Here is a 19,214-nt window from a genome sequence, read left to right on the forward strand (position 1 = left end):
ACGACATTCACTTCGACAATGTCGATAACGATAAGTAGTCGGTATTTGCTCCGATAATTTATTTGAATTTTGTGCGCGCCGGGGTATCTAACAGAAAATCTGAACTCGGCCTTCATTTGTGAACCATGTCTCTTTCCACATAGGCAAAGAGACACATGCTCCACTTGCTACCGCCTACACACCAATAACAAATAGACGAACATTAAATTTTTCATTCAAAATATTATTGGAAAAACTATTTTTTAATACCTTGGTCCACTTGGAGAAATCTGTAAGCATACACTTATAGTAATAATTTATATAATTTATCTGAAAATATATAATAAAGAAAAGCTAAAAAAGAGGCAGAGATTTCCTGTATCTTTAAAATGGCACTGACCGATCATGATAGATACCTGCTACGAAAACGTCTCTTTCATGAAATTCGTGGTCATTCATTGGATGATACATCAAATTCTAATGTTGGCGAATCGGATGAGGCACGCCAGGATGCCCAAAGTCATATCTATTCGATTCCCATCTATGATGAGAAGGCCTTGACGGCACTGAAACTCACAGCAGCCACAATGATAGATGACCTCAAAAAGGATACAAGAAAGGAGCCAAAACAGGAGCTTAAATTGATTCATCAGGAGTTTAAGCAGCAACTGCAGGATGCTCAGCAGACAAAAAGTGCAGCAAAAAACAACGATGCCCGCCCGAATTCATTAAATACAAAGAGTTCCTCATCCAAGCAACGTCGCCAACGTCGGGAAAGCAATGAATGTTGCTCGGCCTTTCCCCTGTAAATTGTCCTAGGGCTATTACGATTGCTACGATCGTACGTATTGCTTACGATGCGGCCTTGTCGATGGCCGGCTGTGGCATTTGGACCGGGCTAATAGCCGCTGGTACCGGCTCCCTGGGCGTGGTTAGCATGCGCAAAACTCAGACAGCATTTTTGGCTCTAAGTTTGGTTTGCATAGCCAGCAGCACATTGGCTTTGGCCATTTCGGGAGTGGGATTGTCGCGTGACTTCAATCGTCTGGCCGAGCAGCAACAGCCAGAGCAACAGCAGCAACAGGTGAGCGTTAATTAGCCACATAGCTGTATGGCTTTGTTTTTTAATTAATATTGAACGTTTTCCCCTTCACAGTTGGAACTCATCAGTGGAAATAGTGAGGTTTCTGCTGCCTGTGGTTTAACATTCGCATTATTTCTACATTTTGTGGTCAGCATTGTTTCAGTTTATCGCTGTGCCTTGCAAATAGGTACCAAGTAAGTAGTAATTTTAATTAATTTTCATGAAACAATTAAATTTATTTTTCTGAATGCAAGTTCTTTTTAAAATTTGAAATCGATAGGTTTGCTCCAGAATGTCGATAACGATAGATTTTGCTCCGAAATGTCGATTTTTATCGATAACGATATGTTTGTTGCGGAATGTCGTAATGCAACGTAACGCAACACGTAATACGTAACACAAAATTATGGCAACAAAAATAATAATAAAAAAAAAAGAGAAGAAATAGATTGTTTTGCCAAAAGATGAATGAGCCAGCCGCCAGCGCTGCCAAGCTGGATGCTGTAGCGGCCGAAAAGAAGCGGAAATTTAATATTCAAGGTGTGACTTGCGGATTGTTTTTATTGCGAATGAATTTATGTATATTTTGGTTCTGTTTCAGCTGCTGCCTTCTTGGGTTTAGTTGGCGGTGTTTCGGCACTATTTGGATTTTCTAGGACGTTATCAATAGCCAAGAAATCGGATAGTAAGGTGCTACAACAGCAGGGCACTCGTCAGGGCCTTATACTGATGGATGAGGGCTCGGCCCTAGCTCTCAGAGCCTTAGGCTGGGGTTCCTTATATGCAATTATGGGTACTGGAGCCTTTTGCTATGGCTTTTGGAAACTGAGCGGAGCCAGAGATGTAAGTATGTGAGGAAATATAATGCTATTTTTATGTAACGTTCACTTGTTTCACAGTTTGAAGAATTTCGACAAAAAATGGGTCATGCCTTGCCTCGTCTATCTAAAGATGAGCCGCCACAAAGTCGAACAGAGTTTGATGGCTTGACAGATTTAATGAAATACTTAGCAGCTTGGGCCAAGGAATAAAGTAAACAAACTAACAAATTTGGAGACTGTAGAAAAAAACTGTTACATATTTACAAAGGATTTTTATTTAAATTTAAAACAACAATGTAATCTAAAACTTATTGCTTCTTAACCATGTCGACCGGACAAATTGATGGCTGTGGCCTGCGATTTTCTATTATTCAATACATTTTGACAATGTTGCAGTAGATTATCTCTTATTATTTCGACATTTCCTGTTTTAATAGTGAAAAGGTTTGCTTCATTCATAAATAATAGAGAGGATCTTATGAAATTTTGCAAATTTGGTCCACTGTTTAAATATAATAAATGCTCATTGTTAAGCTGTATAGTGCCTTCTGGGTCTTTCTTAGTGCGTCCATTTCTGGATGTATTCACTACAAAATCAATCCATTTGAGTTGCTCCTTTCTCACCCTGTCCTCGTATATAGCCAATTCATCACTCAGCGATGGTAAATCTGAAGTAACTAAATAAGAGGATGAGTGGAAATGTGTATAGAGATGTATTATAATGACAACTTTACTAACATTCCGCAATATTGATATTAAAGAGGCTCTTGGTGTCACTGTGGCCCGGCTTTAGTGTCTGCTCCAACTGAGCGGTCACATTATGTAGATCAACGTCAGACACATTGTCGCAGGAGCGATCATTTAAGTCCACGCTTGTATTACCATCCTTATCATGGTTCCTTCCAGCTAATGCTTCGCTACCAAGGCTTCTGCGAATTATTAATTTAATGGAGTCAACCGCCTTGGCTTCCGCGTCCATTTCGGTTTGAAAAGAATGGACAAATAAATGTTGCCACTTGAGAGTGCTGCCACTATCGCGCTTCGTTTTAGCTATTTTAATTATTTGGCTGGAAATAGCTAATGTAAATATTTCACTCTTAAATTTATTTATTAATTTTTAATATTCAAACGTTTATGTTATATTCTTGCAGGGTTAGATATTTGTTCATTTGACATTTCTCCTAAAATCTAGAAGGCACTGTTTTAGGACAACTTATAAATTATTTGTTAATAAATCTGAATTTCAATGGATGAACAAAATAAAAGGAGAAAATAGTCTAAATTCAAGTTTGGTTTTGTTTGGTTTACAATTTAGGCTCCCCTCTCTGAAAATATGCTGCTCTATGAAAGTATTATACGTTTGTTCTACCTGGTGGTGGGATGTCTATATCCAGCTTTCGCATCATTTAAAATCTTGAACGGCAATGATAATAACAAAGATACCTCAAGGTCTATTGAAATTCAACGCAAATGGCTTTCTTATTGGATCGTTTATGGGATTTACATAACAATTGACTTCCTCCTCCAAAAGCTTGAAGCAATTATTCCCATTCCTTTCTTAATGGAGCTCAAACTTATATTTCTTTGTTGGCTCTTGCCTTCAATCGGTGGCGGACATAAATTGATCTATGATGAATTTATCTATTCCTTCCTAAAGCAAAATGAGAATTCAATTGATCAAGCCATAGTTCGAGCTTCAAAAACAGGAAGTCAACTGTTGGCCAAATTTCTGAATTCAGTTTTCAACCATTTGTTTACGGTAGGAGAAAGTTTTTTGAGCCTAATTCGACGAAACCAACACACGGAGATAGGTCATCTCCGCTTAACCCCAAGCGTAGAGGTGATTATAAGTGAAATACTAGCTAAACGTCGGGACAACAATAAAAAGGCATCCTCACCCGGTCAGAGTAAATTTGATTTATTTCAAGATGCAGACAATGATAAAATTTCCCAGCATATCAAGGAGCAAGACTATACGGACTCTGACAGTTTATTGGTCTATAAAGCAACGAAACCACCACCAAATCCCCCACCAAAACCAAAAAAGAAGCAGCCGAGCGACACTGTCGTTCCCTTATCTTTGGATGGAATTATACATGAGCGTGGAATTGCTAGTGAAATTGAAGTGACCAAATGATGTACCCCAATGATGTACACATACATACATATCTACATATGACGACAAAAACCGCTAAAAATTTACTACATCTGGCCACCTTACAAGGGTTAGAGTGCAGAACAGCTGCTCCTTGTGTTGATGAAATTGAAATTTGAAATTTTAGATAAAAATAATTCTGAATGAATGAAATGATATGCCGTCTTTGCCTGGAGGAGGGCCAAGATGGACTCTCCATATATGAGCTGGCTAAGTTCATTGAAGAGCATCTCCACCTCAAGGTGAGATTAAAATATTAGCTTCTAAAACTTTTTTTTTGTTACAAAATGTTTAAATTTATTGTATTTAGATGGAAGAGAACGATGAGGATCTTGTAAACCAGATGTTATGCCAGAGATGTTGGCAACAGATTAAAGATTTTCAGGAATTTTGCCTTATGGTAGACGAGAGGCAAAGAAACATTGCAATTAAAGTGGAACAAGATGATGAGCAGATGGGCCCAGAACCTGCTCTGGTTGTGTGGAATATGGAAGATGAAGTTGAGCAGGAGGACTTTAAATATATGTTATGCGAGCCAGAAAATGATGCCCTTAACGATGATCCAGGAGCAGCACCAATTGCAACAACAATTGCAGAAGAGCAACCAGATGAATCTTTGGATGTAAAGCCAAAACGGAGAAAGAGACGTCATGAGGAAGCTAAAGAGCCTTCTTTACCTCAAAGACAAACCAGACAGAGAGGCCGAGAAGCAGCAGCAGAAGCAAAGAAACAAGAACAACCAACTCCTCCGAATGCAGCATCTACTTCAAAAGGTAGATTGGTTAAGCGTTTGAGTATCAAAGAAATCGGCAAAAAGTGTCAGAAGAACCGGGTAGTAGTGGCCAAAAAGGTAGTAACTCCTCCGAACTCAGAGTCACCAGACCCGGCATCTATTTCCGAAGATCGTTTAGCCAAACGATTAAATATCAAGGAAATGGATGAGTATATAGCCGCTAATGTACATCTAGATTGCTGTCTATGTGGGGCATCCTTAACTGATTTCATCGATCTCAAGCGCCATTTTCGATCAGCGCACCAGTGTACGGGTTATGTAAAATGTTGCAATAATCGTTATAAGAAGCGAACTCTTTATGTGGACCATTTGCACTATCACAAGGACCCCCAATATTTTAGCTGCCAACCGTGCCAGAAAAGTTTTCTCAATCGCAATAGCCACGATATGCATATGTTAAGATTTCATTCCAAACAGCAGGAGCTAGTGCATCAATGTGGCATTTGTGAGGCGAAATTTGCAAAGAAATATCTTTTAACCATGCATCTCAAGGGTCACAAGGGACTAGAACGTCCGGAGGAATGCGAAACATGTGGCAAGAGGTGGGTCTACAATCAGCCTCCAATCACACTTATGTACATTGTTAATACTCCTTTTGTCTTAATTTTTAGCTTCCGTACTAAATTTGAACTCGCTGCCCATGTAAAGCGAATGCATGATTCTGATTTCACTCCAGTTATTTGTGACATTTGCGGCACTCACTTTCGTTGCAAGGCAAATTTTCTTATTCACAAAAAATCTCTACATCCCGAGGGACCTGTCGATGAAGTGCAATGCAAATTGTGCGGCCGTTGGTTAAGAGACGAACGAAGTATGCGAAAACATTTAGCCCGTCATGATGATCGAGATGGAGATACCAAATATCGTTGTACCCTGTGCCAGGTGGAGAAATCATCGCGTGTGGCTTTAAGCAGTCATATGAGATATCATCATTCGGAGAAGAAGCACAAATGCAATTTGTGTGGAAAGGAATTCAAGCTACCTAGAGCATTAGCGGTAAGCAGTACGATTGAGTAAATTAACCACATAATTTAGTCTCGATTGTTTAAGGATGCATTAACCTTATCCTTTCATATTGCCATATATCTAACGATGATTTCTTCTTTAGGAGCACATGGCCACCCATACGGGCATTGATTTGTATTCGTGTCCCTTCTGCCCGAGGACCTTCAAATCGCATGCCAATATGCACAATCACAAAAAGAAAATGCATCCAAATGAGTGGGTGAGAAAATATTCACAGCCAAGCAACAAATCCAGCCTAAATGCGAATTTAGACCTAGCAGCTACTGATGCAGGGGAAATAACAACTCCAGATACCATGCAAGAAACAGTCCTTTACGACTCCTGTCCTCCTCCCCCTAACACCGGCTAATTGAAATGCATTTTTTTCTCAATAGTTTCGTTAAGCTATTCATTTTTGTTTTTTTTTTTTTTTTCATATTCTCTTACATTTCAATTATTCTTAATTATCTTCTGCACCATTTTCATCATCATCGTCTTCAACATCATCGTGATCATCAGTACCTTCTGTTTCGTTTTCTGTGAGAATTGTTCGAATTTTCATAAGCAATTCTTTTTCACTGCATCCGGTACCAAAGTGCGGGCCTTAGGTGTCACCTCGGTGATGAGTTGCTCTAGTGTTAAACTACTATTACTTGTAACTGCTCCAGCAACTGCCTTCTCCATCAATATATTCCTACAAAGCAGACGCACTTCATCACGCCAACCGCATTCGGTTAGGCGATTGCACAATAAATCCTTGATTTTGGAACGATCCCCGGTCAATACAGTGTACTGGTCCACTGTATTGGAAACAGTCATGGCTGGCATCGGGGCAAAAATAGATTAATAAAGAAATATTCTCACTTTTATAAACAAAATTTACTAACTTGTTTTCTTTTATTTTAGTGGCGGCGTTTGTCAGTGATGTTCTGCTTTAGCCATAGTGCTATTATGTCGGCTAGATTTCTTTTACTTGAATTTTTAGCTGTTTTCGAGCCAAATTGATTATCACTTGTTTTTTTTTTTTTTTTTTGTAATCCATTGGGCAACGCTGTGAGACTTGAAAAGTATCGAAATCAGCTGTGGTTTTTCTATTGATACTTTTGAATCTTGAAATTCTGAAAATATTTGGATAAATGAATGGCGGAAAAGGTTTGCCGACTTTGTTTGGAGGTAGGCATTATGGAGGACGTCAAAGTTGAACTAGTTAAATTTATAGAAGAGCATTTCAAACTGAAGGTAAACACTAAGTTTTCATTAAAATAATTCTTTTAATCGAATGGCCTGTTTTTGTTTATAGATGGAGAACAGCCAAGTCGATCCCTTACAGCAATTTATATGTCATAGCTGCTGGAAACAGGTTGAAAATTTTCAAAGTTTTTGTCTCATGGTAGAAGAGAAGCAAAAATTGTATCAAAAGCAACTACAACTAAAAGAGGAACGACTGGAAATTAATCCTGAATCGGAATCGGAGTCACTATTCGAACCTCAAATTGATGTGGAACCTTTGGCTAATATTAATGAAGTCAATATAATTGACAATGAAACTAACCCAAAAAAGAAGAAGAACAAGAAGAAGTCCAGCCCAGTAGGGGCGTTACGATTTAACCTTCGATTCCGTCCAACAAAAGTAAAGGATAAGCCGATTGCCAAGCGTAAACCAGCCCCAGATCCAGATGGAAATCCACATTCGAATCACGAAATCGACCTTCTAATATCTACTTATGGACGGCTCGAATGTGTTTTGTGCGTGGAATCGCCGCCTCCATCTCTGACCAGCTTTTCTGATCTAAAGCGGCATTATCGATCACAACATCAGTGCGACGGATATGTGGAATGTTGCCATAAGCGATATAAAAAGAGATCGCTTTATGTAGATCATCTTCGTATGCACAAGGATCCCGATTATTTTAGGTTGGTGCCCAATAAAACTGATGGAACCAGCAAAAGTTTGTTAACTGTGTTTCTTTTCCTTTTATATTTTTTTAGATGCAAAACATGCGGCAAACAATTGGTCAGTCGCATCAGCTATGATGTTCATATGCTGCGATTTCATTCTAAGGAGGAATCTTTAAAATTTGCCTGCAGTCAATGTACAAAACGTTTTAGCAAACGCTTTCTATTGGAAATACATTCTCGTGTTCATCGCAGTGACAAGACGGATCAATGTGTACATTGCCATAGATAGTAAGTTCATTGAGACGAGTTTAAATCTAAGATTGTTTTTCTATATCACATTAATGCCACTTGACAGCTTTGGCTCTTCTGTCGCTTTGCGCTCACATATTCGCCGCTTTCATGATCCAAACTTTGTGCCCTTCATATGTGAATCGTGCGGCTCCGAGTTTAAGACAAAACAAAATTTAGAGGTACACAAACGTACGGTTCATCTAGAGGGACCGCAATTACCCGAGGTTCAATGTGAAGTTTGCCAGAAATGGCTACGAGACGAGAACAGTCTGCGGAAGCATATGTACATGCATGTGGATGCTGCTTCCTCCAAGATCTATAAATGCGAACAATGTGGCCAGGAGAAAGACTCCCGTGTTAAATTAGCTGCCCACATCCGGTATCATCATCCCAAAGAGTATCACAAGTGTTCGGTATGTGACAAACAGTTCAAGAATGTGCGAGGAAGGGATGAGCATATGGCTACCCACACGGGACGGGATCTCTATGAATGTGCGTTCTGCGATCGCACTTTTAAAAATTCGGGCAATATGCATAAGCATCGGAGGCAAATGCATGTCAGCGAATTGGAAGCACTGCAGCAACAGAAGACAATGCGGCCCAGCAAGCGGAATGCTATGACGAAGCAGGAAAATTAGACTTAAAATCCTTTTAGGCGAAATAATTTTCTAATCTTACACAATAATGTTAAAAACAAACTTACATATATTACCTATGTATGTATGTATGTACAGTGGCATATTGAGATAAAGCTGAATTTTCCAAGTCTATTTAATTTTTATCCGATTTTAACTAACAATACCTCATTCGACGGGATTTACTGTCGTTCGTAATTCAAGTGTAGTTAAACTATAGAATGAATTAGGAAGACCAACTGGAGGCAACTTAAATATGACCAACTCAACATTATAAAATAACACATCAAAACTTTTCATTAATACTATTATATAAAAATCGAATGAAATCGAAAGTTAAGGTTAAAAAATATGTATATGTCTCAAACTTTTTGCCGCCACTGTATGTAGCTATTTGAAGGAATATCTTTAGTTCGTTATATGTTTAACCGATTCTATATTTTTCCATTCTCAGTCGAACCAACAAGGCAATAAATCAGATATTTGGTAAAAATTAAATACATCAAACCCACTGTGGGATATTTAAAAGCATTTGCAGACAAGTTTGGCTATGATTGTTTTAAAGCAAAGGGCATAGAATAATATCTGAGAATTTTCGTCGGTTTTGGATTCGGGAACTTCAATGCAGATAACAGTGCTGTAGTTTTTTTCTCTTGAATACCCCTACTGACCAAGTTATCGATTTCGATTTGTCATCAGTAACATTACAAATTTACTACTTGGTAGAGTCTTTCTCGCTCTTTATTCGACTCTTCTGTACGATGGACGTACTCTTTTGTTCGATGTTCGACTCCTTTGCCAGATGTTGGTACTATTTTCCACTATTTTTACTCTTTTCTTCGTAGTGAGTACTCTTTTGGGACTCTTTAGCATGAACTGCTCTCTTTTGTTGCATCTTGGATGCTCCATAGAGCTGGAAAAGCATCGATAGTGCTGGCCAAACATCGATGTTTTTTAAAAATACCAAACCATCGATGTTATTTCCAGCTCTACTTCCTGCAGATTCTTTCACCGCGTTGGCATAGTAAGTACATACGTTCGTCCGCTTCAAAAAGTTTTCCTTTTATTTTATTTCCGACAAAATTTATGAACTTTAATAATAATTGAGTATAAAAAAACAGAATGAAAGAGAAGCAAACAAAGTTAAACACAAAATATTATTTTATTGCAATAGAAAGAATGTGTACAAATTTTTCAATCAAAGCCCGCCATTTTGTTAAGCATGCACACGCACACACTTAAATAGTTTCGATTAGATTTTCGGTTTACAAAAGAGTAAACAATTTTCTTTACTTTCAAACCTTTTTTTTAAATTCCTTCGAAACAAAAGGAACAGTCTCTCCCAGGACCTAAGTACAGTTGCAAAGAATAATGGTAAGTATGAAAAAAAAGGAGGAAAACGCTAAAACACAATTTTACTCCTGCATCTGTATTTATATGTATACACATGCATACATACATGCATATGCTGGTAAAATGGTGGTAGTGTGACCCATGTATTAATAAATTTGTCTGACATTTTGTCTCTTTCTTTTCTGATTTTCAGTGCTAAGTGAACAGTAAAGTGAGTGCGGAGTGGCGATCTGTCTCTTGCTCTCTCTGCTGTATGCGTGTGTTTGCAGAGCCTACTAACACGTCGAATTTTGAAATTAGCTTTAATTTATATACATTTTTTATTTCTTTCTCTTAGGAAACGGCGCCCCAACAACGGTAAAAATGTGGTTAATTAAAAAATAAGCTTTCGAATTCGGTCAATATTGAACCGTTCTCCGAAGCAAAATTAAGAAAAAAAAAAAAAATGACCGATTTAATGTAGAATTTTTATTATGGATCTTCTGACCCTCGGGTCTTAAGACATAGTAAATTTTTCAAAAAGCATACATACAAAAAAAAAAAAAAAAAAAAGAAAGCAAAAATGTAATTTTTAAAGTGCATGAAAGAATCGTGCGTTTAAAAATAAAATTGATGCCGAAAGCTAGTGTAATGTTTTACAAGCCTAAATGAAAAAAAAGAAAAAGACATAAAAAGGCATGTAAAATGTTGCACAAAAAAAAAAAAAAGTGGTTAACGTTTTACGCGCCTTAACAAATCCCTCTACGTTTATAATTTGTCTAAATTTCATATGACTCTTATTGAAATAGTTATACGAATTTTAGAAACACAGAAATAAGTGAGATGACTGTACCAAGAAAGCGTGTGGTCTCTTTCGCTTTGGCGGGAATGTTATTTATGAACTAGAGTGAGACGACACTATACACAACAGAATATGACTCATTTTTTATTAACATACATACATATGTATGTGTGCGTATCTAAGTAAAAATAAAATAAAACAAAATATGTGGAAAAAATTACAAAATATTTGTTTATTTTGATGAAATTGGAGTGACCATCTCAATTTTGGGCTATATGTTTCACAGCTTTTTGAAGTGCCATAATTTAAGCCAAGGGGCTGTGGGCTACACATTAAATAAATCAATCACTAAGGATTTGTTAAATATGTACATCTGCCAAATACATATAATCGTAATGACGTTCACACGAACACAAATCCGTGATTACCAGGGCTAATTTACTAAATTTGGTTTTTGAACTTATTCATGAGGTCTTAATGGAAACACATACATATTCCATATGGCATTGGCTGTGTTATTCTTGCAGTCTCTGCTACCTACAAATCACACCTAATGAAATGTAAAAAATTGTCTTTTTTTTAAGTGCCATTTGTGGTTTGATAAATTTCTGGCATTTCCTTTCTCTAAAAGTTATCGAAATCGGTGTGTCACCACTAGGGAACAAATGGTCACACTGCCGCATTTTCCTGCAGATTATTTCACCGCTTTGACATAGTAAGTACGTTTGCTCGCTCTTTAAAGTTTTTTCCCCCCAAATTTTATTTAATTTGGTCACAAAAGTAATTAATTGATTAAATGCAAAGAAATTATAAGAGTTAAAAATACATCCGTAATAGGTTTAAATTTTTTTACGGCTTCAAAAAGTTGGTGTTTAAAATTTTCACTCGAAGCCCGCCATTTTGTTAAGCATGCACACACACACTAAAAACTTCGTCGATTAGATTTCAGTTTACACAACAATAACAGATATTTTCGTTTATAACTTTTACAATTCCTTCAAAGCAAAGAAAAAGTCTTTCTCAGGACGCTTAAGTACAGTTTTAAAGAGTTTTGGTAAGTAACATCAAATCGCCCAAACAATTTTACACATATATGTATGTACATATGTGTGTACATATATTTGTGAATTGGTGGTGGTGACCTATTAATAAATTTGGCTAACATTTTGTCTCTTTCGTTTTCATTTTAGAGTTTGTGCTAAGTGAACAGTAAAGTGAGTGCAGTGTGGCGATCTGTCTCTTTCTCTCTCTGTTGTGCTTGTGTGTGTTAGCGGAGACTACTAGACTCGTCGAATTTTGATAGCAGCTTCAATTTTCATTAATATTCTATTTCTTTATTTTAGGAAACGGCGCCGTATTAACGGGTAAAATGGTGGTTTAAATAATAAGCTTTAGACTTCGGTCAATATTACTTTTGAACCGTTTTCCGAAGCAGAATAAAAAGAAACCGATCTGGCTTAGAATTTTTTTTTTATGAATCTTCTGACCCTCTGGTCTTAAGATATATAAAAAGAATCTTCGAAAACATGCAAAAAAAAAATGAAAAAAAAAAGGAAATGTATAATTTTTAAAGTGCACGAAAGAATCGTGCGTTTAAAAATAAAATTGATGCCAAAAGTAGTGTACCGTTTTACAAGCCTAAAAAAAGAAAAAAAAAAAAAAATAAATAAAAAGGCATGTAAAATGTTGCACAAAAAAAAAAAAAAATGGTTAACGTTTTACGCGCCTTAACAAATCACGTTTTACGCGCCTTAACAAATCTGTTTAAAGAATAAATTTTTTTTTAAAATTCGTATAACTTATTGAAATAGTTTTACGAATTTTAGGAACATGAAAACAAACGAGAGAGATATATAACCGATGGCGATCTCTTTCCCTTTTGTGTGAAACATATTTACAAATATATAGGTGTATATGTAAAGTAGTATCTATGCTGTTATGTAAAATGGAGAAACATATTAAACGTTTATTTATAAAAGAAAAATTGTCTTTGAAATTATTTATTGCCTGAATTTTTAAAAATGCCGTTAGTTAAAGTTTTGTGTGGTACATTTTCGTCGGCCAGAGTGGCCATTAGCTGTTCGGGTGTGGTGAGAAAGTTGCTTTGTCGTTTCGCGTTACGTTGTAACGTAGGTGGAACCTGAACAAAGTTTCGCAACACTATTGCAAAGTTGCCAAGACCACGATTCTCAACACTTCTGAAAATATTTACGCTGCAATTGTTCGAGTCAGTGTTACTATTTTGTCAAAAATAAAAATATTATAATGTTTAGCATAATCAAATAATAATAGACACAATATTTTTTTATAACTGTTGACTCGCGCGCGTGTGTATGTTAAACCAAAAATGAATCATTTCTATTTGCGTACATAATATTCTCCTACACACACATGAACATGCATACAAAGTAAAAAGCTGTCCCTTCGTTTTACAACACTTCAGCTGTCTCTGAATGTTTGCGAGAATGAGCAAAAGAGAATAATAATTAGTGTGTCACATTTGCAAAATGTTCAACTTTTCTATTTTTGGCCTGAGAAAATGAGTACAAATTCGTTAAAATTAATTAAAAGCTGTTAAGTTTTCTTTTCCTTTATTGATTTCATAAAATTGCTTTTGTTAAACATTGCACTTTATCCACATTTCGTCGCTTGCAGGTTGTTGGTCACACTAAAAATAATAAAAGACATATGTACATATGGTAACAAACAAAAATATGTTAACATAACAAAAAAAACAGAAACAAGGTTTTAGTGGGTTTTTTTTTTGTAGTTGTGCAAAATTCGCAGTATCAAAAAAATTTAACACCATCACAGCATCAAATTAATTATCCCATTGCCATGGACTCGGATAATGATCAAGATTTCTGTGACAATGTCGATTCGGGCAATGTCTCATCAGGCGACGATGGCGACGATGATTTTGCCATGGAAGTGGATATGCCCAGTTCAACTGAACGCCAATTGGAAACGGACGATTACCAATATAAGGTGCTAACAACGGATGAGATAGTTCAACATCAGCGCGAGATAATTGATGAGGTTAATCTGTTGTTAAAGGTACGAGCAAATTTCTCAATTTTTAACTACTGACTATGTGTGTGTGTGTGTGAGTGTTTGTATAAATAAGTGTGTGAGTGTGTATATATACGTTTGCTGTTGTTGGTGAGGGGCTGGGGGGTAGTTGCAGAAGTAGAAAAAACAACAAAAATTGTGAAGGTCATTTGCAGTTGGTAAAACAAAAGATAGAAGACCTAACGGAGTAGAGGAAGGTGGAGGGATGTCCTCTTGTTTACGATAGAAAGGGAAAGGACAAGGAGGTAATGTTTAGCACTTATCCTTATTATACGCAAACATGGAAGTACATATGAAAAAGAGGCACATTGTACTATTTGTTTAATAACAAAGGGAACTAGGGTGCCAAATTTACATTACCTACATTAACGGAAGAAAACTAAAGAATAATTAATGTTGAATTTGTTAATATTTACGCACATTTAGTTGCAAACATCCAAATTTTCAATACTTTTCTATTTAATAAGACTACAATTTTTACATTGAGTAGTCTAATTCTGTTAGAATATACAAAGTTTTTTTTTTTATAAACATTAAGAGTGCCTATACATACATATGTACATATGTATGTACATATATAAATGTAGATGTATGTATGTATGTATGTATATAGAATGCATTGGCAAAACTGATGTCTGTTCATCATCATCATAGAAATCTGGCATTGATCCCGTTAACAATAAAATGCCAAGGCTAATTGGGATTGCCCCATCGACAACGGCAATTTCCTTCATCATTCTCACTAATTCTTCATTATGCGTCTTTTCTTTTTGTTACGCTTTGCATTTTGCAGCTATCCACGCCTATAACCCGAATACTGCTGAATCATTTCAAATGGGATAAAGAAAAGTTACTGGAGAAATATTTCGATGAGAGTGACGATAACACCGAGGAGTTCTTCAAATGCGCACATGTCATAAATCCCTTCAATAAACCAACCGAAGCGGTTAGACAAAGGGTAAGTGCTCGATTAAATACTAAACATTTTAAAAGGTTCGAAATAATTAATTGATTCTTTTCATCTATATATAGACCACAAGAAGCCAGTGTGAAGAATGCGAAATATGCTTCTCATTGCTCCCGCCAGATGTAAGTTGATTTCAATTTTGAATTAGAATAACGTATTAAATTGAAATAATATAATAATCTGTGTTTCTATGACACGACAGTCAATGACCGGATTGGAGTGCGGGCATCGTTTCTGCCTAAGCTGCTGGCGCGAGTATCTAACAACGAAAATCGTTACAGAGGGTCTCGGCCAGACAATTTCGTGCGCCGCGCACGGCTGTGATATCTTGGTGGATGATGTGACCGTTACCAAGCTGGTGCCCGATGCTCGTGTTAAAGTCAAATATCAGCAATTGATCACCAATAGCTTTGTGGAATGCAATCAGTTGTTGCGCTGGTGTCCATCGGTTGACTGCACCTATGCGGTAAAGGTTCCATACGCTGAGCCCCGACGCGTTCATTGCAAATGCGGTCATGTTTTTTGCTTTGCCTGCGGCGAGAATTGGCACGATCCAGTCAAATGCCGTTGGCTAAAGAAATGGATCAAAAAGTGCGATGATGATTCAGAGACATCAAACTGGATTGCGGCAAATACCAAAGAGTGTCCCAAATGTAGTGTGACCATTGAGAAAGATGGTGGCTGCAATCATATGGTGTGCAAGAATCAAAATTGTAAGCACGACTTCTGCTGGGTGTGCTTAGGTTCATGGGAGCCTCATGGCTCGTCATGGTACAATTGCAATCGCTATGATGAGGATGAAGCGAAGGCGGCTCGTGATGCTCAAGAGAAACTTAGATCATCGCTGGCCAGATATTTACATTACTATAATCGCTATATGAACCATATGCTCTCGATGAAATTTGAAAATAAATTATATGCATCGGTTAAGCAAAAAATGGAGGAAATGCAACAGCACAATATGTCCTGGATTGAGGTAACATTAACGTGACACGAATCGATTAATAATAACACAATGTATTGTTATCTAATTTCTAATTCTATATTTATAGGTGCAATTCCTGAAGAAGGCTGTCGATATACTTTGCCAATGTCGCCAGACTTTAATGTATACATACGTCTTTGCGTATTATTTGAAAAAGAACAATCAATCCATGATATTTGAAGATAATCAAAAGGATTTAGAATCGGCAACAGAAACGTTGTCAGAATATTTGGAACGTGATATTACATCGGAAAATTTGGCTGATATTAAGCAGAAAGTGCAAGATAAATACAGGTGAATATCCAAATAAACCGAAATTTTACATTTACTTGAGTACTTCATGTTGTTAATTATTTCTGTGCAGGTATTGTGAAAAACGTTGCACAGTTTTGCTCAAGCATGTGCACGAAGGCTATGATACTGATTGGTGGGACTACACAGAATGACGAGAGTCGTGGTTGGATAATTAAAGAACATTAAGCATAAAATGAAATTTTCGAAAGTAAAGTTGAGAATGAGAAATTCTGAAACAGAAAAAGATGATTAGGCAAACGATACACACACACACACACAACACAACACAACACATATTCACATGGAAGAAAAACAAATCTTAAAAATATACAATAAAATTATATATATATATACATATATGTATATATATAATGTGTATATATATATATATATATATATATGTATATACACATATGTATATATATCTATATAAATAATGCGTATGCAAGAAATTAATTTTTTTTTTTTTCGTCTTCATACACCAAAATACGAGATCGAAAACAAGAGAAGATCACAGCAAAAGTAGAATAGAATGAGATGACGAACAAGTGCAGCAAAGAGCAGTGCAAGCAGTCACAACGGATCAGCAAAAACAAAAACAAAAAAAGCAACAGCAGCAGCAGCAACAACAACAACAACATAGAACATAATATTACAGTTACTTATTTGATGTTAATCTAAATGTTAAAGAAAAAAACAAAAACAAAAGTGTAATTGAAAGCAAATTTTAAATCACAATCCAATCATAAGTGCGAGAAAACTAAAAAGAAGTAAAAGAAAAAAATACAACCTAAAGCCAAGCAAATCAATAGACATTAAGACAGAACTTTCACAAATCAGTTCATAACCCAAAAGGAAGAAAAAAAAAACAAAAAAATCAACCTCACTCCCGCTATGCCATTTTTAAACCATACATTTATATTTGTATTTATGTATTGAAAAAGTTAAAACAAAAAAAAAAAAAAACCGATTAAAATAATTTACACAATGTGCGGTGCATAATTCAAATCTTAAGAACCGAGGCTTTTCCAAATGACATCAAAATAGATACAAAAGGCCAACTCAGAATATTGTTGTAGGCACATAGAATTTATAATTTTGAATTCCATGGAGGATTCCCTCAGAGCAAAAACAAAAAAGAATAATTTGATTCCAGGAGATCTCTATTAAACAGTGTGTTCGATCTGAGTTTTAGCCGGTAAATTTCAAGTGCAATAATTAGTACGACAAAATTAGTGAATAATAAATCTGCAAGTAAAAAGCAAAAAAAAATTGAAATGAATTTGTAAACTTCTGAATTATAATAATTAGCTTGATCAGTTGCTTTATATGCGGAAAAGCTATAGGGCTTAACAAAACTGCAAATGAAAAGCACTCTCTGATATTTGATTGGATCTACAAATCAAAGCCCGACAATTTGTTCAAATTTTTCGACCACTCATTCATAGAAAGAAAAAAATGTTTTTGTTTAATTGCTTTTTGTTTCTTGGGGCTTTTATTTTTGCACATTTAAATATTATAAAAGAAAATAATATCTATAATATTTATTCATTGAAGACCAAAACCGTATAAGAAATTGAATAACACAAATTAGAAATATGTAAGAAAATCAAGATAAAAATGGAACAATTCTCTCCCTCTGTTTCCATCACCCTCTATCTTCCCTCGCTCTAAGCAGCACAAACAAACAAACAAATCAATCAATATATAGTAGAATGTGTCTCCCATTCAAAACGTGGATCCGTGCCAAAACGAATTTCGGTTTCGTTTCAGTTCTGTAAAGGGTGCTTTAAACTTTAAACGGTTTTTACAATGGCTGTCAGCTTGATTCGGTTTCGATACAATATATAGTACATATGTATTTGTACCGGTATGCATCATACCGGTACGTACTGTTGTTTGTTATACTGACATCAAACCAAACACTGTTGAAAAATTCAGTAAATTGAGGGGGTTTTGGGGGTATTAATTGAAAATAGTTAAGCCGTCTGTGTTGGTGTGTGTGTGTTTTTTTTTTTTTTTTTTTGTTTACGAAGCCGAAGTTTGTATCTAAACGGATCCGTGCCTCAAAAGCTTAACGGTAAATCGATGTACATAGAAATATATACATACATACATATGTATGCAATCTTTATGGTGGTTCGGTGACCAGATCCCCAGATCTTATTTTCCGGCAGCATATTCACCACAGTTTGCGGCATTCTCTATACGATAGAAAGAAAAGCTAATACAAGAAATAAACATTATATCCAATTAAAAAGGAAAATAAATTGCTGTAAAAAGTTTAAACAGATTGTTCAAATTGAAACAAAAAATGAGATATATTCACATATACATGCATACATACATATATGTATATACAGGTATATTAAAAATTAAAAAAGATCAAATAAAAATGATAATATATATGTATATACATACATACATACATATGTATGTACATATACATATGTATATAGACAAAACATGTGAAAAAAAGCTGTAAAAAAAATTATAAAGAACTATGTATGTATAATTAAAGATGAAAAATGTTGCAAAAAATTAGTGAAAATAATAAAAAAAAAAAAAAAGAAAAAAAACAAATTAAATAATTACAAAAACACAATTTGTTACTTATTGCATACTTATGGGATCATTTTGAGAGTCAATCAATCAAGCAACCTAATCTATTCCAACTAATTTCAGTTACGAGTTAAAAGTACTACAAACTTTTTATGAACTCAATCAATAGAGAGATCTGAGTTTCTTTCATGGAGCACGCGACTGATCAATTTTTTATTTGCCCATTTAATCTCATAGCGGACAGAAATGAAAATCCAAATATTGCCGAAAAGGCAAACAGTTGAAGAAAGAGACAGAGAAGAGAGAGATGAGTGCTGCTAATTTAATAGATACATTTCAGGAAGATTCAACAATAAATATTTATACCCTTGCATACGGGGTATATTCATTTTGGCCAACATGTCATCAAGTTGGCAAATCTCATCTAACTTGGTCGGAACCATATTTAATATGTGTTTTTATTTTTTACTCTGCTTCTTGAGTCCCCATTCAAGGCGAAAGTGTATTCCGATTTCGGCATGGTTCCAACTTAGGTGCT

The 19,214-nt window shown here is 35.7% G+C and overlaps 5 protein-coding genes across 5 annotated transcripts; 4 read left to right on the forward strand and 1 right to left on the reverse strand.

Annotated features, from left to right (window-relative positions):
• Positions 1 to 1,448: 1,448 nt before the first annotated feature.
• Positions 1,449 to 2,282, forward strand: LOC137583663 (transmembrane protein 242). Its single transcript, XM_068298752.1, has 3 exons — positions 1,449 to 1,603; positions 1,665 to 1,906; positions 1,963 to 2,282. Exons 1-3 carry the CDS (start codon positions 1,528 to 1,530, stop codon positions 2,092 to 2,094), a joined length of 450 nt encoding a protein of 149 aa, XP_068154853.1. The 5' UTR covers positions 1,449 to 1,527; the 3' UTR covers positions 2,095 to 2,282.
• Positions 2,283 to 4,062: 1,780 nt separating this feature from the next.
• On the forward strand, positions 4,063 to 6,715 carry LOC137583664 (transcription factor grauzone-like). Its single transcript, XM_068298753.1, has 4 exons — positions 4,063 to 4,281; positions 4,350 to 5,374; positions 5,444 to 5,828; positions 5,941 to 6,715. Exons 1-4 carry the CDS (start codon positions 4,183 to 4,185, stop codon positions 6,205 to 6,207), a joined length of 1,776 nt encoding a protein of 591 aa, XP_068154854.1. The 5' UTR covers positions 4,063 to 4,182; the 3' UTR covers positions 6,208 to 6,715.
• e(y)2 (enhancer of yellow 2) lies at positions 6,238 to 7,001 on the reverse strand. The gene is given in 3 exon segments (XM_068298756.1): positions 6,238 to 6,413; positions 6,416 to 6,658; positions 6,725 to 7,001. Coding segments are annotated over 2 exon segments (357 nt in total). The 5' UTR covers positions 6,657 to 6,658; positions 6,725 to 7,001; the 3' UTR covers positions 6,238 to 6,297.
• On the forward strand, positions 6,860 to 9,193 carry LOC137583667 (transcription factor grauzone). Its single transcript, XM_068298755.1, has 4 exons — positions 6,860 to 7,076; positions 7,138 to 7,751; positions 7,827 to 8,024; positions 8,092 to 9,193. The coding sequence occupies exons 1-4, from the start codon at positions 6,978 to 6,980 to the stop codon at positions 8,663 to 8,665; spliced, it is 1,485 nt and encodes a 494-aa protein (XP_068154856.1). The 5' UTR covers positions 6,860 to 6,977; the 3' UTR covers positions 8,666 to 9,193.
• Positions 9,194 to 12,970: 3,777 nt separating this feature from the next.
• Positions 12,971 to 16,968, forward strand: ari-1 (E3 ubiquitin-protein ligase ariadne-1). Its single transcript, XM_068298754.1, has 8 exons — positions 12,971 to 13,023; positions 13,452 to 13,495; positions 13,567 to 13,853; positions 14,662 to 14,826; positions 14,901 to 14,957; positions 15,038 to 15,811; positions 15,888 to 16,114; positions 16,185 to 16,968. Exons 3-8 carry the CDS (start codon positions 13,635 to 13,637, stop codon positions 16,264 to 16,266), a joined length of 1,524 nt encoding a protein of 507 aa, XP_068154855.1. The 5' UTR covers positions 12,971 to 13,023; positions 13,452 to 13,495; positions 13,567 to 13,634; the 3' UTR covers positions 16,267 to 16,968.
• Positions 16,969 to 19,214: the final 2,246 nt, after the last annotated feature.

This window comes from Drosophila tropicalis, unplaced genomic scaffold, assembly GCF_018151085.1.
Source record: "Drosophila tropicalis isolate 14030-0801.00 unplaced genomic scaffold, ASM1815108v1 contig_867, whole genome shotgun sequence".
NCBI classification, from domain to species: Eukaryota; Metazoa; Arthropoda; class Insecta; order Diptera; family Drosophilidae; genus Drosophila; species Drosophila tropicalis.